This window comes from Bos mutus, chromosome X (genome assembly GCF_027580195.1).
Source record: "Bos mutus isolate GX-2022 chromosome X, NWIPB_WYAK_1.1, whole genome shotgun sequence".
Lineage (NCBI taxonomy): Eukaryota > Metazoa > Chordata > Mammalia > Artiodactyla > Bovidae > Bos > Bos mutus.
This window is the reverse complement of record NC_091646.1, coordinates 24246454-24262698: the sequence shown is the minus strand read 5'-3', so window position 1 is coordinate 24262698 and position 16245 is coordinate 24246454. Positions and strand designations below refer to the sequence as shown.

At 42.7% G+C, this 16245-nt stretch overlaps 1 protein-coding gene across 1 annotated transcript in view; it reads right to left on the bottom strand.

The window, feature by feature from the left end:
• Window positions 1–115: 115 nt before the first annotated feature.
• GPC4 (glypican 4) overlaps window positions 116–16245 on the bottom strand; it is a 110198-nt gene continuing 94068 nt past the window's right edge. The window contains exons 4-9 of the mRNA XM_005906521.3: window positions 9791–9956; window positions 4540–4670; window positions 4309–4455; window positions 3491–3627; window positions 2674–2849; window positions 116–2565 (exon numbers count right to left, since the gene is read on the bottom strand). Coding sequence (XP_005906583.2) covers window positions 2363–2565; window positions 2674–2849; window positions 3491–3627; window positions 4309–4455; window positions 4540–4670; window positions 9791–9956 — 960 coding nt within the window. The 3' untranslated portion in view covers window positions 116–2362. The remainder of the gene's footprint in view (window positions 2566–2673; window positions 2850–3490; window positions 3628–4308; window positions 4456–4539; window positions 4671–9790; window positions 9957–16245) is intronic.

Here is a 16245-nt window from a genome sequence, read left to right as displayed (position 1 = left end):
ATCTATGATTTGTTTATTTCATAGTTCAAGTTCAAAGGCAAGAGACAATTTAAATAATAAAAGAGTAACAGGAAAAATTGCAAAGAAAGAAAACAAATCATTTAGACTCCAGAAGAACCTTCAAGAATATTTAATTCGGAAAATGTTATTGGTTTCGAGAACTTGACTGAAAGAAAACAGCTGGGCAGAGATCAAGGTTTTAAATTAAAAACAATCTAACAAGGTCTATGGGGATAACTCTCTGAGCCACATTTTGGAGACCAGATTTCATTTCTACCAAGTAAAAGTAATAGCAGTCTAAGCTAAAAAGGAAATTCCTCACAACTGAGGTAGTTACTAAGTATCAGCACATATTCCAAGTTCTCACAAGGCAGCTTAGCTATTTACAATCAATTTTTCCTCATACATAAATGGAGCGCCTTCTCAATTTTACGTCTTCTGTGATTTGTTTAAAAGAAACAAAACTTATACACATGAGCCAGAATATGCCTATTTTATTAACATCATGCTTCAATAAATAACTGGCTACTTCTAATAAAATTAAGCCTCTGTTTATAACAGCCCCAATATTCATTTTGTCCATTCTGCAGAATTTGGTGTAAAAAGCTGAATGAAATGTAGACCCTGAGCTATCAAGTAATTACGTTTCAATATAAAAATAGAGAATTACTCTTATAACTGAAGATTGAACAGTAACACAAACAACCTCTCTGTGGGTTTCAGCTTTTGGGGAATTGGTTGGGATCTGAATGGCTGTCTAAAGCAAGAAGAGACTTTGCAGAGTGATTCTTTCTGAAGACTTCTGGAACTCCTTTTAATGTGATTTGTTACATTCTCACAGTTTTATGAGCTGTCATTTGGTAAAGACACAAGGAAACGGCCCCAAAGGGGCCAAGGCAGTGGTTACTCTTTGGTCTGGGACAAGAGTTAATGGCCTTTGTCAGTTCACCTGCGTGGTTAAAGGTCACCCCGAAGATGTGATCTTCTCAGTTTTACCTACTCCCATTCCTCCCTGCCCCCCACTCAAACGCCCAACAACATGAGAAGAAAAATCTGGACACTCAGAGCTCCCCAACTGGGGTGCTTGGCTGATAGGGTAGCACACAGCTGTGAACCACGGCAAGACCTTTGGCTTTCAGATGGGGCAGGACTGGGCAAGAAAAAGACTCAATAAGACACTTTAGAATCTCTTTTTTTAAAAACAAAACAAAACACTGGATCCAAAACCAAATAAATGCAAATACACATGCATGGACAAAAACTTTGAGTATTGATACTTACTGCCTGAGCCCAGGCTGTACCCCAATTCTGGCTAGCCCCCCAGATGGCTATGATTGGGTTTGGAATCTGAACCAAGAGGGACCAAGTGAGATTGCTAGCCACTTACTTCTGCTGGTGGGATATCACTTCAAAGAGGGTGGTCTATGGCCATACCACCCTGAACACACCTGATCTTGTCAAAGAGGGTCAAGTGTGGACACGAAGACCAGCACAGTGGCTTGCTAACGTGCCTGTATGAAAAAAAAAAAAAAAAAAACCACCAAACCAAACCCACCCCCAAATTAAGTGTGATACCCTGGGATAGCCTGAATGCCTTATATCTTTCGAGGGAGATCAAGAATCTTCGACGGATAAGCAGCTTCCAGAAATGGACTGATCTGTGATGGAAGTTTCTACAACCCAGCTCAACCAAAATGGGTAGTCTGCAGCCTCCTCCAGTCACCAGCTTATAAATGAAGTATAACCTTCTTCTTGTATTGATGCCTGAACACAACCTGACAAGTGGCTCAGAAGCCCCCTTGTGCCTTCACATTGCAGAAAAAAAGATACAACACCTCCTCTTCTCTCCAGATAAGGCAACTAAAACAACAGGGATAGATGGCAATTTTACTGCTTGTTGGGCTTTTTCTTTTAATAAGATAACGTGATAAATAAAACCTGCTTCTGTACAGCTATTTAATATTTCAGAAATACGTACATGTTACATGCCAAGAAAGGACCCTGGTTTTCTTGTAAGAAACAAGGTGAGATCATATTGAAAGGAAAAAAAACCCACAAACAGAAAGAAAACAAACAGACAGAGTGATAAAAATCACAAATGCACAACTAACTATGCTCTGTACCTACACTGTTAGCCACATTTAACATGACTGAGGAGGCCGGACTGACCTTACATACAATCCCCTTCTCCCACAAAACTGAATGCAAAAACAAAGTCAGCATCTTTTAAACCAGTGGCCACATAGTAAAAACTGTACATTGTTGTCCATTCATTTAAAAAGCAAAGTCACTAGGATGGTATAAAAGTGATAACCAGTGCCTTTGTAACTGACGATGAACACTTGTTCTCTAAGGTTGAGAATTATCTCCACTCTCTCTGCATAACCAGGGATAAGATGCAGAAGACAGGGAGGAGGTAGGGCCAGGCCACAGCGGGGACCCCAGCGCTGCTGGCTTTATCATTGGCACTCTTCCCAGAGTGGTCAGTTGCATTATACTCAAACTCCGAAGGACACTGCTGAGACTCACATCCGCTACCACTTCCTTCTCCACTGCTTTCGTCACCTATTTTTTTGGGGGGGGAAAAAAAGGAATGTTTATTGTGCTCTTTCTCATGTCAAGGTGTACAAACAAACATATAACAATTTGTTCTTTAGAAGCACACATGCTTACTGATATCAAAGAAGTCCACATCGTTCCCATTGTAAGCATTCTTCATCTTACTGGTCATAACTCGAAGAGCCATGACTTGACGAAGGATCAGTATGTCCGGCTTGCTGGTGTCAACCTGCACCTCTGGATTATTGCCCTGGTTGGCTAGACCATTTCCTGTCACAGCAAACAAGTACCTGCAATGAGAAATGACCTCGTTAAGAGGATCAGTAAAACAAAAGCTGCCGAAGATTGGCAAAGATTCTTGCTAGGTTCTGGTATTGGCCACTTGCAGTGAACTGCAAGTGCTTGCCTTTTGAATAACTCGGAATCTCTCCTCTTCCTGGGGATACACATGTTCCTCCACTCTGGGACCTTTTTGAAAACTACCCATTTTGTGGAGGTTGGTGGGGCAGAGTTAAGTGGACACTTGTCTAAGTTACTGGGTATGTAGGGGAGGGACACAGAGCATCATCAAGGAAGACAATGAGACCTTTTGAGAATTGGTACTTGATGAGGCCACGCCATCAGGCACAGGACCACAGGTATTAAATATGAAAAATAATGACACTGTTAGAACAACTCAATCCTTGGTTGCAGCAGTAACGCTATCATATAACCATGGGCATAAACCTTTGCCCCAAGACTCTCTGCAAGTAGCCAGCAGCCTTCCCGACACTTCTACGCCAGTTCCTAAGAATGCTTAGAAATCTTCCACGTTGTTGCCACCTGCTTGTGAAAGGCTTCACAATGCCTCGATGAAACGACTGAGCAAACCTTCTCTGAAACTTCCCCATCATGGAGGGAGAAATCGCACACTTGGCCAACGACGGCTCACCTGCTTTGGCCTTTCCCATTCCAGCAATCATCCTCATTGCCGCTCCCTGCAGCCATCCTCTCATCATTGCAGACACTGCTAGGAAGAGAGGACCAGAACTTCTTGGCCTGCTTCAGTTTCTCCTTGACATCAGTAACCTCATTAAGAGAGAGAGAGAGAGAGAACACAAAAACCTCTGTAAAAACCCCAAACTACCTACACATGTGCCTTCAGAGCATGTCTAAAGTATCTCCAGAGTCTCTCTGTAGTCTGAAGAGAAAAATGCAGATTTTTGGCGTGGCCAAAAATTTGTTCAGGTTGGTGGGAAAACCCAAATGACCTTTCTGGTCACCCCAATACTTCTATGTAAAATGTATAAAATCACCACAAGAATTAACAGATGAAATGCAAGCTCTGGATTAAGTTGCCATTTAAAACAAAAGCTGCCTAGTGCCTACACCCACTGTCCATTCCTGTTCTTCATTAGAACTACCATCTGGGGCCTACCGGGTCCCACGCCCCAGAGATACACTGGAAAAACACAGTATCTTCTGGCAGGGCTTTGATGACTCAGGACCCAGCCTATGAGTTACCCGCACAGTGACATAAAAGGTAGGTGTTCAGATAAGCCTCCGAGCACCCCACTTTCTAGCTCTATGGATGAACTTTCTGAGCGAGGAAATCAGAGAAGCAGGTTCACTGACATCGCTGTGCAATTTGCTGGAGAAGTTTCACCTGAAAAGACCCTGTGCTTGGAATCCTCCAAATCAAACTGCATTTTGAGCAAATGTTTTCAGGTTTTTGCCCTTAAATATAGCCATTGCTGCCCCAGGGCTCACCAATCGGTCCAAACTGGTGCCAGCTGCTGTGGTGGGGCGCTCCTCGGGATGGAAGGGCCTGAAGCGGGCACTGAAGGTGCCTTCTGAGATGGAACGGGAAATCCGACCAGCTGGGAGGGGCTTGGGGGGTCCACATCCCTGGAAAACCTGCATGGGCATAAATGTGGCCACATGAGGCATAGCAGGCTAGAGTGGGCCCCATCTCTCCAATCCAGGACCTGCCTTCCTTACCTTCTGAGATACCTGCACACTGTTCTCCTGCATGTTCATAATAGCATCTGATATCTTCACGTCGATGGGATCCATGACGGACTCAATGTTGAAAGGACCCTCCAGCCTCTCAGCCACCATCAGCATAGCATCTAACATGAGGTTTGGGGCAGAATAACACAGCATACAAAGTAAATCATTAGCTTGGCCTTGAGTGATCAGTCTGATTATTTTACTGTCTTTGTTTCCCTTGTGGGGGGGGGGTGTTGGAGGGGAAGACATGATCATCATTAATTCATACTTTCGTATCTTTTTCTATGACACAAAACTGCATTCAGTCGCTATGTACCACCAGCTCTCTAGAGTGGGAAGTGGCCAGATGAAGGCTTTATTCCCCCAGCAAGAAAACACACAATCGGAAACCTTCTATTACACTGATAATTAATCTCTCCACGTGTCAGTAGCTGTCACTGCATAGCTCTGACCTAGCTCCTGCCTGACACACCTAAGGCTGGGAGTAGAATAACATGCCAGCTCGCCCAGGGACTTCCATGGCTCTTCCCATTTCATGTTCGATTTACCAGAGTCAAAAACATAAACCAGCTCAAATCCTGGGATACCAATTCTTTTCTTTCATTTTTTAAAATGAAACCCTTTCAGATCCTTGGGTATGCAGTTAGAAAATATAAATGAAAGTGTTCCTAGGAATTTTAGGCGCCTCCTTAAGAATTCTAAGGACTTTACAAATAATGGCATTTTGTAAAATCCAATTTTTGTATTAAGATAAACTTCCAATTTCAAATACAAGGGTCCTGAGTTATTTTAAAGCAAAAAACATGTGCTACTTTTTATTCAAATGAAAAAAACAGAGACAGGGCACAAAATCTGTGTTCACAATGTGTGTCCTTCACTACTCAGCAAATCACTTCTACATTTTGGAAAAGTCTAGACTTTTTTAGGACACATTGAATCTCTTAAAGAAAACCACCCCCTGTACTGGTTTTCTTGTCATCCATGGTTCTTGGGATTTAGTTAGTAGTTTTCCCTGATACTCATTGTGCAAAATTAGAAAACTGGAAAGGTCATATCCAAATGAGAAAAAGGATGCCTCATTTATGACAAGCAGTGAACTTTTCCATGTGCTCTTTCCCCTTAAAGCAGAGTTAGGTCCACATACTCCACAGCCTTTAGGTAGTCCAAGGACAGCTGCTGGAAAGAAGGGCAAGGTTCTAGAACATAGTGAGTCCCTCTCAAAGCACAGGCCACAGCTGAACTTCTACCTAAGCTCGCAGGTGGTCAGCAACCTTTCACCTCCCCCAAGAACAAATGTGGCCCAACATTTTAAAGCTTGAGCTCACTTCTCTCAACCAGAATTCCAATGTCACAAACCACGAGTAGACTTCCAAGCAATGCAAAATTGGGGGGGAAGTCATAATGAATGAAGTTGCAGGTCACATTGTGGTAATCACCAAAAACTGACACTCCCAACCTCTAAGGAAAGCCTGCCGGCATGAATATACCATTTTTCCAGAAAAGGAAAAATGCGTTTGATGTGCTAATGAAAGGGGAGTTCTGTAAACAAGTGGAGCAAAACCTAAACATGTTCATCACTCTCAAAGCATCAGCACCACCATGTCCGCAGAGCACAGACCTTCAGAGCCAAGGAGTCGCCAGCTCCAGAGAAAAACCCCAAATGCAGAGGTTTACATAGGAAGGAAACAGTGCATCCGTCACTACTTATTTCCCTACGGGGGAGGAAAGGCCAGATGATGAACGTGCTTGTGAAAGGGAACACAAACCCCGATTCTTCTGGCTGTTTGGCGTCTGTCAACTCCAGGCCGGCTGGCCACGCACGAGGGCCTAAGAAGGGAGTGGGGCTGGAACTGTCATACCAGCGTTGCGTGTGGTGTCGCTGAACAATGTGAGTGAGGCTGTATTTTGCCCAGAGCCTGCAGCCCGGGAGCCAAAGTCCCTGCTCAGTCCTGGGACAGTCCTGCTAAGCCATCCACTGGGCGCCCCCATGATCTGATGATGTCAGATCCAGTGTCCTTGCTTCTGATGAATCTAGGCTGCAGGTCTCCCTTTGCAGGATAGCTGACCAGCTCCTGCCTCCTGCCAGGAACTGGCTGACGGCCTAGCCAGCAATCCCAACCCCCTCATACTAAATCCCCAGCGGCAGCGACACGTGCTGTGAATAAGGTTGGCTGGGAGTCAAATGAATGTTAGCACAATGGTAGTATATGACGGAGAGCAAGTTGTACCTACACGTAATTTATGATTCTCCAGAAATTGACTTTTGTTGTGGGGGCACTATTTTTCAAAAAGAGGGTTTCCTGTAACTGCTTATAAACCAAGTCCAAGGTGTATTAACTATTTGGATCCACCTTTATCAAGGTGGGTGACATTTAATAGGTGTAGTTCGAGAGAGAGAGGAGGGCACAATGGTAAGGCAGATTGAAAAACACATCCTTAGTCTCCTTAAAGGTTCGAGTCTGACTGCAGCATTTCAGTGTTCATGACAGCTCTCTCCCACCCTGCAACAAAGCAGCCCCTTCTCACTAGAAAAAGTGATTCCTTTTGCTCTGTGCTGCTGATAATCACGAACCCACATCTTTAGCCTCACGACCAGACTGGATGAACAAAAGGCAGTTTTCCGACTTAATCCCGTGATCTGATTTAAAGAAGCAGGGGGGAAAAGCCCTCCTTGACCATTCATTAACTGCAGTCATTTAAAGGAGGAAAAATTGCTTGTGAAGGAACAACAACAAAAAAAAAACACTGAACTTACGGCACAGGCATGTAAATTGGGACTGAATTCGACAACCACAGGGCAAATTAATTAAACCGTTGTGAAAATCCATGAAAAAGCATTGGAGATTAACAATGTCTGTTACTCCTGGCCTTTTATATCAGCTTATTAGAAATAAAGAATAAAATACCCATTAAAAATTCAGTTTAGATAGAATTATATTCCTCCTCCCTCTAAAAAAATATTTAAAATAAATGAGGAAAATTGATTCTGAAATCCTACCAATTTCCACTTGAGTTTAATTTTGTTTCTAAAGATAACAAATGTCATTTATAAAACACACAGCAAGAACAGCAGCCATGGAAGTCCTCCTTGATTTAGAGTACGTGGCTGAAGACGTAAATTAAGGAAGCCAGAGTATGGTTTTGATATGGACCTGTAAGCTCTTGGAAAAATATATAGAATTTGCTTTTTTAAATGTTGATTTTTACTAATTTATCTGGCTGCACAGGGTCTCAGCTGTGACATGTGGGATCTAGTTCCCCAACCAGGGATCAAACTCAGGGCCCAGAGCATTGAAAGCTCAGAGTCTTAGCCACTGGACCACCAGGGGAGTCCCTAGAATTTGTATTTTAAGACAAATTTATGAGTTATACTTTCTCCCAGACACGTCAGAATAACAGAATAGTTTACATTATTCATGATGTGCCTGTAGAAAAGTTAGCCAACCTAGATCAGTGTGCAGGTATTACTGCTTTGCCCAGAGAACTAGTGCATTCGGTGCTACAGGCAAACGTGAAAAGGCAAACCATCTTGTTTCTTAAAAATGAATTAAGCAAAAGTGAACTGCAAACATGACATTTGCGGGTGGAGGTGAGAAGGCGAGTAAAAAAAAGATAGAAAAGAAAAAGTATATCAACTTTAATTTAGATCTGGAAATGTCTTCAAGTAACAGTCTCTCCCATGGCTGCTTTCTGGGCATGATGTGGTACTGGTGTGTGTGTGTCTGGTCTTAGGCCTTCTCGTTCATGGGATTCTGCTTTTCTGTGTGTGGACTTTTTTTCAGGTCTTCTAGCTTTGAACTATTTAGCCTACAATTGTGCTGCGGTGTTTAATATTCACATCTTTTTTCCTTGTGTCAGTATTCTCAAGAATCTGTTGGAGCCAATTTATTGATGCACTTTCAGAGTTAATATAATTAGATCTCATGCAGACTAAAAAGCATTCCCCAGCTCCAATCCCCCCATTCCCCTCCCCACAAAAAACCCTCAGCAAATTGCATACATGTTCCCATGATGTGGACAAATAAGTGAAAAATAGGTGCTTACAAAGACACTCAAAATCTGCAATTATGCAAATGCAACTGGGGGATGGGAGAGAGTTTGTTTTGGGGTCCTGATAGTCTGTGTGTGCAGCCACACCACTAGCAGCTTCAACACCTGCCACTAACATTCCAGGATTCCCATATGCATTAAGCAGGCATCCCGGGAGTTGATGACTGGATATTTCAATTATCCCTAATTTGTCATTTCCCACAAATCATACTTAACCCTCTTGGAAGCTGGCTAGGTCACTTCCATTGCTGTCTGGGTTCCAGTAATAGGTTTTCTAGGTTTCAGGTTGTAGGTGAGAACACTGACCTCTGAAATTCTCAGGGCAAAAGTCCTTCCACTCTCACCAGAGCAGTCTGTGATTGTCAAATCCTCTATAGAAATATAACTGTTAAATTTCCACAGTCAGATTGCACTTGATTCAAATATCTAAGTGGTATCTGGCAGGTACGCAGAAGATTCAGTTGCCATGTCACACATGTAACATTTGAAAAGCTCCTTCCATAGGTCAGTGATGGCTGTACTCCAGCGTTTACATGGATACAAGCCTACGATGTAGAACTAAAACTAACCTTTGGGGGAAAATGTCAAAAAGGCACTTTCTCATTATTGAAACTTGGTATTTGCTTGGTGTCCACTGTCTTCAGAAATGCCACCATTAGTTCAAGGGAACATTTACTTGTAGAGTGGTATGAACTTTGAGTATCGTCAGAACTCCAGGAATCACTATATAATGAACATAAATTCCATCGCTGACAATTAAAACATCCCTTGGGGAATTCCCTGCTGGTCCAGTGGGTAGGACTTGGCACTTTCACTACTGGGGCTAGGGGTACAATCCCTGGTCAGGGAACTAAGATCCCACAAGCCATGCAGCACAGCCAAAAAAAAACATTTTCTTAATTAAAAAATAAAACATTTCTTGTGGCTGGAAGGTGAGCTATCCCTAATGAGTGATGTGCATGCGTGGGTGCTTAGTCGCTCAGTCGTGTCTGACTCTGGCAACCCCATGGACTGCAGCCCACAAGGCTCCTCTGTCCATGGGATTCCCCAGGCAAGAATACTAAAGTGGGTTACCATGCTCTCCTCCAGGGGATCTTCCCAACCCAGGGGTCGAATCCATGTCTCCTGCATTGGCAGGTGAGTTCTGGGAAGCCCAGGAGTGACACAAACACATTAATCGCCTGCTCACCTATGAAATTGTTCCACTCGAGATCAAGATCCCCTTGGTTGGCCAAACAGCCTCTCATGATGTTGGAGCAATAGTTGTAACAGGGTTTCACAGTCACGAGACCTTGGCAGTGGGAGCAGTACATCATCTTCACCAGGGCATGGGTACACTGGGTTGTGGGATTCACCTAATTTGGAAGAAGAAATAGACAATGGTGGGACCAAGATAGAGACAGCAACTACATATCTATTGCAAATCTATCAACTTGACTTTGAAGGCTTGGCCATGAATTTCACCTATGAGTCACAATGGATCACATGTAGCACGGCCTGGCGTGCTTACCAAAGAGGTGGATTACAGCAAGATTAGGTAAAGGAAAAGGGTATGCTAGGAAGGCATGGGGAGGTAGGAATGATCATTCAGCAACTCAGCTGTATATGACACACACACTCAACTACTCCCACTCATTTTAGATGGTCATCACTGTGTGTGCCATGCCAGACTGTAATCTGAGCACGTCTTCTTTGCAAACTGCTAGAGCGCCCTTTCAAATGTAGGCCCCCAGTCAAGGTTTAGAAGGGTAGCTCGTGTGTACTCCTTTCTGTGCCCATAGCTGCACAGAAGGCAAAATGGATATATCCTACATGGAAGAATATGAATAAATTTGAACTTGGGATTATGTGAAGGCTGTCTGAGGCTTGGGAGCAACAAAGCATGGGGTGCTCAGGGCACACTTGATAGAAGATGTAGGACTTAGTTACATTCCAAAGAAGTGGTTGATTTATTTATATCTTAAATTTTATTGATGTACAGTTGATTTACCATGTTGTGCTTCATTTCTGTTGTACAGAAGCGGGACTCAGTTTTGCATGTATTTATATTTTTCAGATTCTTTTCCATTATGTTTTATAACAGGGTGTTGAATATAGTTCCCTATGCCATACAGTAGGACCTTGTTGTTTATCCATTCTATATACAACAGTTTGCATCTGCTGATCACAAGCGGTTTAGATTGAAATGATCAAATGAAGGGAGAACACGCAGTTAAGGGAGAATGAAATCAACAAAAACATACATGGTACAGAGCAGACTGTGGATGGGGTTGAGGAATTCTGGGAAATAAAGTTGCCCGCATATAAGATGGACTGCGTATGTGACCAGGCTATTAAGGGGCTTAGACACCAGGCAGAAACCAAGACACCATATGGCAGGACACAGAGAGCTACTAAAAGTTCATGAGCAAGGGAAGCAGCAAGGATGAAGGCGGCACCGAAGTCAGATGCGGCTCGATGGCCTCTGCAGATAAATGAGACTTAGTTTCATCTTTCTACTTCTATAGAATGCAACTGTCTTGGGCATAGAAGAGCTGATCCCATCCTGCCATTCATTTCCATCAATGCTTAGAAAGGATCATGGCCAGGATCACAAGCCAGCAGCTCCCCAAGAGGTCCTGTCTTCTCAGTCTCTCGGCCCCACCCTCCCCTTTTGGAGTCAGTATCAGAGGATTACTGCATTCCTTTCTATCAGTACCGACCAGTTCTGCAAACAGACTTGTGAAAGCAGATACCACCGCAGGGAACAGATGCTGGGACACAGGGCAGTGCAGCAATGTGCATCACCTGCTCTGGAGTGTAACTTTGGATACCACTTATCAACAGTAGCCTTAGGAACAGGAATGGGGGATTAACACTGTCAGGAGAAAAACTTCGCACTGTTAGGCTCCTATCTGATGTACACACATTCTCTTATCTCAAACAGAACTCAAGTGTAAAGGGGGACGACTGTCCAACAGGATGTAATTGTATACACTGAAGTCAAGGTTCCCTAGGAAGAATTAGGACTTTTCCACAGTTTTAACCAGTGCCAAATGTTTTCCTAGGCACTAAACTGGTCCTTTTAACCACGTATTAATGTACAGTAAAATCTTGGCTAACCAATACCCTTAAGGAATAGCCATGCTGGAAAGCTAGGTTTTCTGGACAAAAAAAAACAAGAGCACACCTTTAAAGTTACAGAGACTTAGGACTTTGATACTTTCTCACCCTCTCATTTGACAGAGGAACAAACAGGCCTGGAGGGAGGAGAGAAGGTGGTCAGAGAATCATAGAAGTCTTAGAGTTGGAGGAGACCCTAGAGATCACCAAGTATAGCTCTCACATTTAAGAGATGAAAAAACCAAAGCCAGAGAGAACAACTGACTTGTGGACTTGCCACTTCGCCGCATCTGACTCTAGCACTGCACCTCAGCAAACACTGAAAGCATTTTCCACATCTGTCATGTCGCTGCCTCTTTAAAGAGAACAATATGAAGCTTAAATGTTAAACATTGCTTGTTTTCTGATCTTTAATTAGGTTCCACACTGGTGAGACTGCTAAAACGGCTGGATTTTGGAGAGGTAAAGAATTATTATAAAAAATGTCTGTGAAAAGCAGGCTAGTGCATGACATTTTTTTCATTACAATGCTTATTAGGGAAAAAAAGGACTTGGAGCAGAAAACAAGGTAGAAAGAGTTAAAATGTCAACAAGTAGTTACTGGGCACCTACTATGGGCCAGAGATTTTTCTGGAATGCATTTCTGATTAGGTAGCAAGACAAGTAAGAATTTCTAGACTATGAGACTTGTTCTAGAAAACACAAAAGAAATTTCAAAATGGTATAGACCATTAGGAAATAGGCAAAAATTTAAACTCCGTAACCATGCTCAAGAAACACTTTGGTCAAAGATAACTCTAGGATGAGTTCACCGTATCCTTGGTTCAACTATAAACTAAATCATTTAGGCAGCAGGCCTTGTAGTACTATCCTTTCCTTAAATAGGTTGATGGAGGCTTAAGTTTTAAAAAGAGAGATCAAACCAAGTGACACAGTAGAGTTTTATGAAAGGAAGATTATGAAGCTGGGTTTGGCAGAGTTTTTCCATTTCATACTTTGGCTAAGTATTGGCTCATGTTCTGCACATGATTTGTTGTGTAACTACTAAAAATGACCACAAGTAACTCAGCTATAATATGCTATGGGAAACACTAAATACCAGACTGAGAAGAGAGATGGGGAAATTATAAGAAAGCTAGGATGAGAAAGGACATTTGAAACACCAAAGTTAGAGAAAATCTGTCTTTCTTCTCCCAAACACTACTCAGACCACCATGCAGTATTCCACATGAAGGGCATTCAGAACCTGGGAAATAAACCCCTTGTGTGTGATGAGGCCCCAGTAAAAGACAAAGGCTTTCAGTCATGAGAACTGCAGAAATAGGGATCCCCTGCAATGCTCATTCCCCCAGAAGAAGTGATGAAACTACTCCACCTCAGGTGTTGGGTGCCCACTTTCACTGACCAGACCAAGCTCAGGATGGTGAATCCTGAGTACCAAGGACAAGCTCTACTTTTTGACTCTGGACTACCATGCTCCCTTACAAGCTCTCAGTGGTCTTGCCAAGATTTCAAGGGCAAACCTTTTGCCCATAGGCAGATATAATAGTGGACTAAGTCATACTTTGTTCTGGGGATTTATTAATTTTGAATATAAAATCAACTTCTTTGACATTCTACTCCCTTGTAACACTCGAAATCAATTACTCCTCTGAAGTCCTCAAAGAACTTACTTACTGAAGTAATTTACTCCAGAAGACCCAAGGCTGGGTGGTAGATCATGCCACGTGAGGATTAACAAAAGGGGTAACCATACTCTAAAATCTTTCTTTAATCCTCACTTATGTACTGATTCGCTATGGCATGGCATGCCACTTAAAATGATCAATCTGATTATTCCTTTGGGTCACAGCTCTTGACTAACATTTGATGTTTTATTTTTATTTAGAAGGGTCTCTTGAGTCCACGGGTGCTTCCAGAATCCTTGGGGCTGGGGTCGGAGTTGGGTGGGGGTTAGTTATGATGGCTTTTATAAAAGTCAGATATTTCAGACCTCTCTTAGTAGTTAATAGTTATTTCTCAAAATGATATTTGGAAGGAACAGGAAAACTATACACTACTCTCTTCCTGCTCTGAACCACTTACATAAAGAATGGGTTAAAGGTCTCAGAGAGAATGCTTAATTCACTTTTTATGTTGGGCTTCCCTTGTAGCTTAGTTGGTAAAGAATCTGACTGCAATGCAGGAGGACCTGGGTTCGATCCATGGGTCAGGAAGATCCCCTGGAGGAGGAAATGGCAACCCATTTCAGTATTCTTGCCTGAAGAATCCCATAGACAGAGGAGCCTGACAGGCTACAGTCCATGGGGTGGCAAGAGTCGGACAGCACTTAGCGACTAAACCACCATGATCATGAAGGTTGAGATGTGAACATTCAAGAGAAAAATATTCTCTTCAATGTCAGAATTCATTTTCTGATACCTTTTATTGGATTTCACAGATTTATATGATATTGAGTACTTACTATGTGTGCCAGGGTCCGTTCAAAGTACTTTATGCATATTAACTCATTTAAGCTTCAAAATAATTGTAGGAGATGAATATTATCATTTCATTTCACAGATGAGGAAGCAGAGGCCCAAAGAGATTAAGGAACAGACACAAGATGTTCCAGTAAATAGCCAAGATTTGAACTCGGGCAGTTTTGTCTGGGAGCAGGTACACTGAATTGCCTTAATGTGTTTCTTTTGAGTAACAGATTGCATAGGAACCTTGAGGGAAGCCCACGGGGCTGTCCCTTCTCCACGGCTCCATGATCCAGCATAGGGTATCCACACACAGTGACTATCTCAGCTCTGGGGCTGGATATTTTCTAATGAGAATTTTCAGGCTTCACATTTATTCACCAGTTTGGTTTTTTATTTTTTATGTATTTTTTTTTTACTTTTTATTCACCAGTTTTTAAGGTGGGAGAGCAAGTTAGGATGCAACTGTTCTACATGGAACAGTATATGATTGGACAACTATGGATGAGATGACAGTTTTTAACAAAGATTAATGACTCGTGCACTCAATGCTATATCCTTAGAATGCTTCAAGGTGCTACAGGGTGAGAAAGAAAATATTCACCAGCAGTAGAGATACAAAGAACTCAAAAGCTCAAGTAAACACTGGTAGACATGGGGAGAAAAGAGGTTACTTGAACAAAACCAAGAGAATGGCATTGAAACATGTATAATATCATATAAGAAACGAATCGCCAGTCCAGGTTCGATGCAGGATACAGGAAGCTTGGGGCTGGTGCACTGGGATGACCCAGAGGGATGGTATGGGGAGGGAGGTGGGAGGGGGGTTCAGGACGGGAAACACGTGTACACCCGTGGCGGATGCATGTTGATGTATGGCAAAACCAATACAATATTGTAAAGTAATTAGCCTCTAATTAAAATAAATAAATTTAAATTAAAAAAAAACAATATATATTTTGCTGAACTTTTCACATTTTGAAAAACTTGCAGCCAAATGTAGCAGAGATGATCAATCTCTACTAGAACATGACATATCATTTACATGTGCTTAGTCGCTCAGCCGTGCCCAACTCTTTGTGACCCCGTGGGCTGTAGCTCATCAGACTCCTCTGTCCATGAGGATTCTCCAGGCAAGAATACTGGAGTGGGTTCCCAGGCCCTCCTCCAGGGATCTTCCTAACCCTGGGATCGAACCCAGGTCCCCCACATTGCAGGTGGATTCTTTACTGGCTGAGCATAAGAAGAAGTTTTGGACATTATTTATAGAAGAATGGGATGGCTTAGTGTGTTTACTTTGGGGGACCTAAAAGATAGAAAGGCAATATCATCTGGACTCAATATTTCTTTATTAATGCAAATCAAAATCAATTTGAGCTACTGAGCATAATGACAATACATTAATAGCCTTATGAAATCCTCAAGACTGACTATGCTGTGCTTAGTCTCTCAGTCATGTCTGACTCTTTGTGACCCCATGGACTGTAGCCCACCAGGCTCCTCTCTCCACGGGATTCTCTAGGCAAGAATACTGGAGTGGGGTGTCATGTCCTTCTCCAGAGGCTCTTCCCAACACAGAGATCAAACCTGAGTCTCCCGCATTGCAGGTAGATTCTTTACTGTCTGAGCCACCAGGGAAGCCCAGGAATATGGAACTGGGTGGCCTAGCCCTTCTCCAGGGGATCTTCCCGACCCAGGAATGGATCCAGGGTCTCCTGCATTGCATGTGGATTCTTTACCAACAGAGCTACCAGGGAAGCCCCTCAAGACTGACTAAGGTGTTTCTAAATGGTAAGATAAACAAGCATTTAGATCTTAGCTGCTAGTTTATTTTATGGTAAAAGTCCGTCAGGGTCGGGGGGGGGGTCCTCTTTTCCCTTTCTAACTAGTAAAGACTCTTTAACTTAGTAAAGACTCTTGAAAATACTCGTTCCTACCTTCCTCAGAATATACATTTAACATGATAGCTGCATGCCATTTCTGCTATAAAAAGCTTTTGCAGAAATGTCCTTTTCTCTGCAAAGATTCTCTTAATATAGATCAGGACTTTCTACCAAATAACCTGCATTTTCAAAAC